The 6,085-nt window shown below is 36.8% G+C and overlaps 1 protein-coding gene across 1 annotated transcript; it reads right to left on the reverse strand.

Moving 5' to 3' along the window:
* Positions 1 to 932: 932 nt before the first annotated feature.
* On the reverse strand, positions 933 to 5,835 carry LOC109049416 (melanin-concentrating hormone receptor 1-like). Its single transcript, XM_042721474.1, has 3 exons — positions 5,334 to 5,835; positions 3,376 to 3,451; positions 933 to 2,240 (listed from the first exon to the last, which is right to left on the reverse strand). Exons 2-3 carry the CDS (start codon positions 3,443 to 3,445, stop codon positions 1,231 to 1,233), a joined length of 1,080 nt encoding a protein of 359 aa, XP_042577408.1. The 5' UTR covers positions 3,446 to 3,451; positions 5,334 to 5,835; the 3' UTR covers positions 933 to 1,230.
* Positions 5,836 to 6,085: the final 250 nt, after the last annotated feature.

Raw genomic sequence — 6,085 nt, forward strand, 5'->3', positions numbered from 1 at the left:
TCCATTGCAAAGTTCAGTTTTGTCAATACTGATTTAATTTGCTTGGTAACAGCCCATATGACTTAATATTCTAACTGACTGATTTAAGTTAAACATTTGACTGAAAAGATGATGCACACTTTTAGAAAAAATTGCTTTATAAAGGTAAAAATGCCTATAAAAGGTAATAATCAATTTAAACTTATTGGAAAAGATTCTTGTCTAATTATCATTACTGATAAAATATTTTTTGTCAATATCGCACACCCCTAATATATTTAACGTTTTGATTAGAAAAAAATTTAAATAAATATGAGAAGTGCCCTTTTTTCCACTTAAGCCCCTGCCACTCAAAATGTCTGTGCATGTCCCTGCCAAAGAATGTTATTGACTTTTCATTAAGACCCTTAAGAATCATATCAACTTGTGGAAAATGGGCATCCGATGACCCCTTTAAAAAAGTAATCTGATTACATAACTTGCGTTACTTGTAATGTGTTACCCCCAACACTGGACATCAGTGGTTCAGCCATAATTAACTACAAGAATACTTTTTGTGCGCAAAGACAACTAATTAATGAAATTATTCAACAATTTCTTCACTTCTGTGGCAGTCTCCACTGCATGTGTGTGTTGTGATACTGTCATAAACGCATGTTGAAGTCTGACGTCAAAGAGAATAGTTGAAAAATCTTCTTTTTTTTTGGCGCACAAAAAAAATATTCTCGTAGCTTCATAACATTACGGTTGAACCACTGATGTCACATTATAAGGATGTCCTTGCTACCTTTCTGGGCCTTGAACATGGTAGTTCTCATGCTGTCTATGCAGGGTCAGAAAGCTCTCCGATTTCATCAAAAATATCTTAATTTGTGTTCCAAAGATGAACGAAGGTCTTGCGGGTTTGGAACGACATGTGGGTGAGTAATTAAGAATGTATTTGAATTTTCATTTTTGGGTGAACTAACCCTTTAGATTGACAAAAGTCAAATTAATGCATCCTTGGTAAGAAGAAGAGACTTATAAGAAGCCCTATTTTACAGATTAATTTAATAATTCAGATATATACTTCATACTTCTTTCACTGCAATAAAATATGCCAAGGAATATGTGCATCATCACAGATCCATTTCAAACCACAAACTCTTAATGATCAATTCTGCAAGACTCTTCAAAGACATCTTTTTAGCTGCATGCTCATTATAGATACATTCACAAAAAAAAAAGTGTTCAGCATGAGTCAGTGCCATTTCAGTGCACAGCCACGGTAACCGGCAGCAGCTCACGGGAGGACTGAGACTGCTGCAGTCCGTCAGGGGCCAGACGGAGACTGACACTCCCCTCGGCCGGGTCAACCCGGAAGTCTTTGTGCGCCGGACGGATGGCTACAATGAATTGTCTTTTGAAGGTTTCGCTCAACATGATGTAGAGCAGTGGGTTGATGCAGCTGTTGGCGTAGCCCATGCTAATGGCAACATTATAGGCATACAGAAAGGCATAACTGGGCCGCTGCACACTCAGATGTGCCAGTTGCAAGATGTAATGAGGCGCCCAGCAAATGAAGAACGCCAGGCATATGGCGACGGCCATCCGAGTGACCTTTCTAGTGCGCACACGAAGGCTGTGCTGGGGAAGTGGAGCCACCGTGGCTGCCATGTTCTGGAGGATCTTGAAAAACACTACGCAAATGATCACCAATGGTAAAGCGAACGCCAGCACAAACTGGTAGAGAGTAAACCAATACGTGTCTGTGGCCGGATTGGGAAGGAGCAGAGCGCATCCCACCGATCCGTCCCGCAGGGGCATGAGGCCGGCGTACATCCACACCGGCGTGATGGACAGCAGCGAGAGGATCCACACCAGGCCCACGACCGCCACGGCCATGCATGGAGTGCGTATGTGGTTGAAGCGGATGGGATGAACTGTGGCCAAGTATCGATCCAAAGTCATGACCGTTAAAATGTAGGTGCTGACGATCTGGCTGTTGGAGTCCAGCGCTGTGATAACGGTGCACATGGTGGCACCGAAACACCACGAACCGTTTCCCACCAGCTGGTGGATGAGGAACGGCATACCTAGGAGAAACAGAAGATCTGCGATGGATAGGCTGAAGATGAAAATGTCAGGCACCGTCTGCTGTGCCCTGAATTTATTTTTTTTGACGATGGTGTAGATGACGATGCAGTTGCCTATTATGCCGACGAAGCAGATGACTCCATAAATGCTTGGCATGAGAACATTGTGATACTGTTCATCAGTATCTGCAGGGAAAAAAGAGAATATTTTACAGTATCAAGATACATTTAAAAAAAAATCCACTTTCATTTTAATTCTTCTTTTTAAAATTGAATTTGAGCTTTTTGAGAGTGTGTGTGAGTATATATATATATATATATATATATATATATATATATATATATATATATATATATATACTATATATTCACATACACACACACACACACACACACACACACACACACTACTGATCAAATGTTTCGAGTCAGTAGGATTTTTTTTTTCTAAAGAAATAAAAAGTTTACTTCTGTAAAAATGTATTAAACTGATCAAAAATGACAGTAAATACATTTATAATATTATGAAAGAATTCCATTTGACATTTCAAACTGTTCATCAAAGAATCCTGGATGAAAATATTTAGAATATAATTTTTGTATTAGATTTGAATTTTAAATTTGTTAATGTTAGTATTTCTGAAGGATCATGTGACACTGAAGCCTGGAGTAATGATGCGACAGGAATAAATTATATTGTTAAATATAATTATCTTTGAAAATATAATATTATTCCAGAATAATACTGTTTTTTTCTGTATTCTTTATCAAATAAATGCAGCCTTGGTGAGCATAAGAGACATCTTTCAAAAACATAAAAAAAAACCCTCAAACTTTTGAACAGTAGATTAAATATTTAACCGCTAAATTATGTATTTGACTGTTGTCCCTTGTAATCATTTTTTTAATTCATAACTGTGAATACAAAAATGAATACTTTGTGTGTTTTGTGTGCTGTGGTCTCATTATTTTTACAAAATAAACTAATTTTAACAATATTTCCATTAGCCATATGATAAGCAGGATATTATCACACAATAAGCCCTGTCAGAATGATTCAGGTCCTCTCAGTGTCAGGGTCCTGAGCATCCTGTCATAATCACTGAACATTATCCCAGCCACAAAGCCTGTGAGTCAAGAGCTAGACACAAATTAATCCAATTAAGAAAATGATGCTATAAAATGTTAGAGCTACTTGACCCTTAAAATGTCTTTTTTTGGTCTAATCCAATTAATCATTGATAAAACCTGTTATTTTGCAACATGACACACATTCAGGTTGCCAGACAAAAAAAAAAAAAAAATTATACAGTGTGTTTACCTGCATTTAAATGTTGAGATGAGTTAAACTCATCACTGGAGTTCTCAGTGAAGGTCACGCTGAAATCCATCACAAACTTGACCATAAAACACAAATGCACAGACATTATTAACAACAGACAATCTGTCACATGAGATTTGATTACATTTCAAGATTTTTAAATACATATTAATGACATATTAAGAAAAATGCTTACATATTAAGACCATAACTCCTTCAAAAACAGCCAGAAATCTTGGAGTTTGATGACTGAGGATCAGGTGACTTGCTCAGACCACATAACTAAAACTGTCCAATCCTGCAGATTTGCTTTATTCTAAATCAGAGAGATCAGGCCCTTTCTTTCGGAACATGCTTCACAACTCCTTGTTCAAGCTCTTGTTCTGTCCAGGCTGGACTATTGCACTGCTCTCTTGGCAGGTCTTCCAGCCAGTTCTGTCAAACCTTTACAATTAATTCAGAACGCGGCAGCAGGATTCATTTTTTAACCATCCGAAAAGAATGCACGTCACACCTCTGTTTATCAATTTGCACTGGCTACCAATAGCTGCTCGCATAAAATTCAAGGCATTGATGTTTGCCTACAAAACTCTGCACCCCTTTACCTAAATTCATTAATTCAGGCTTATGTGCCCTCTAGAATGTCGCTTTATTGTGCCATCCCAAAGAGACACAAAATCACTTTCACCGACTTTTAAATTAAATGTTCCCTCCTGGGGGAATGACCTGCCCAACTCAATCCTTAGCCAGCTTCAAGAATCGCCTGAAAACACATCTCTTCCATCTTTATCTGACCCTCTAACTCTAGCACTCTCTAAAAAACATGCCCCTTTTAGACTTGCACTCTATTTACTAAAAGCTTGTTTTCTTTTAAAAAAAAAAAATACACTAGCTTCTCTAATCTTTTTGTATACTATTTGTTTTCATTTTATTTATTATACTATTAACAAAAGCAAAAAAGGCCTCTAACACTAGCTTGCTCTATCCTTTTCCTATTCTTTTTATTTTATTTCCTTATTATGGCACTTGCATATCATTGCTCTTTTGTCAATATTGATTGCTTCTATTGTCCTCATTTGTAAGTCGCTTTGGATAAAAGCGTCTGCTAAATGACTAACTATAAATGTAAGAAAATATATTTGTCACAACATCTGACTAATTAATTCTAAACAATCTTACATACTTAAACTTATATTAAACACTTATTTGTAAACAGTCATATCTGGACACTGAAACAACACTAAACCGAGCATGTTATCTTATGGATTTGTTCAAAACCTTGCAGGCTCTTCAGGATTATAATTGGAGTTTGTCTTTGGTTCAAGCTCGCTGTTGGCTTGCTGTCTGTTTGTTTTATTAACATCAGTGTTTGGTTATCTTCACTTTTAGATTTTCAAACCGGGGACTCAAACAGTAGGCCACAAGGGGGTGCTGTGTGTCCACAGAGGAAAAGAGGGAAAAATACTAAGCTTTCATAGGGCGTCCGAGTTAAAATTGTCAATAAATGTTTAAATAAATGTTTAATGCTTTTTTAATTTTTATTATTATTAGTTTACCGAATTATTTTTTAACCATATAAAACATTCTCACTTTTTATCCTGAGAATCCTGAAATGAGGATGATTTTAACATTAAAAAATAAGGACAATTTATACATATTAGGCTATACTTAGGATATTTTAATAATCTATTTTGCCTTTTGTTTGGCTATCATTAGAAGTGCAAGCCTATGTAAAATCAATCATACTATTATTAGGCTATTGCCTTTCCTTTTAACCGCCATATCATCATTTATACCCTTGAAATAAATAAATAAATAAATAAATATTCATATAACATAGTATTTACATGGTACTTCATCCTAGTATCATATTAAATATTATGATGTAATAATGACACTTTTTGGTACTTTTGGTTAGTGTACAACATCAAATGTCATTTAATTTTTCATGTACCTACCTTTATCTGATTATCTCCAGTGCTTTGAGAAACACTGCAGGTGTAGAGGTCTCTCTTTGCCTTGAATTTGTCCTCTGAAACGCATGCCACTAGTTGATAGCTCCTTCACGAACCATGATCTCCAGCATCGCCAATATGTGCGCTAATGCACACTTGAACGCTTCATGGTCTGATTAAAACGTCTCTCCTGTGAGGTTAACGCTCTCGTTCCTTCCCAGCTGACAGAACATCTGTGAGGCTTGCTGGAAAAAGGAGTTGTGTGTGATCTGAAGAGTCGAGCTCGATGTAGCGTCTGATTTGCTGCCTGGTGGTTATTATGATCCTGCTGACGTGACGAACATCATCCATCTCACTTTGGGCTACACCACAAAACTGCTAGTTCTGTCTCAATCACATTCATTACAGCAGCTGATCCCATCTGGGTTGTCATTTCAACCGCGTAATTTGCACGTCTTTCCTCACTGGGACTGTCCCTGCAATTAGTGAGCGCTTTAATCAGGCTGGGTTTGAAGTGTCTGCGAAGTGAAAAAATGGAAACATAAATGTTGTTTTGCTATGTAAATCCTGGAGGAGATAGATCAGCCTACGCGTTAAAGCTGACATACTTGAAGCAGATAATATATGCCAAAATGAACAGCAGTATAGGTTACGATTGTATATTTTCGTTAATTGTCTATTTAGCCTGCACAAAAGTTATATATAATAATTTGCATATTTACACAAATATTTCCGCCAGAATGTCATGTAAGTGT

This window comes from Cyprinus carpio, chromosome B3 (assembly GCF_018340385.1).
Source record: "Cyprinus carpio isolate SPL01 chromosome B3, ASM1834038v1, whole genome shotgun sequence".
Taxonomy (NCBI): domain Eukaryota; kingdom Metazoa; phylum Chordata; class Actinopteri; order Cypriniformes; family Cyprinidae; genus Cyprinus; species Cyprinus carpio.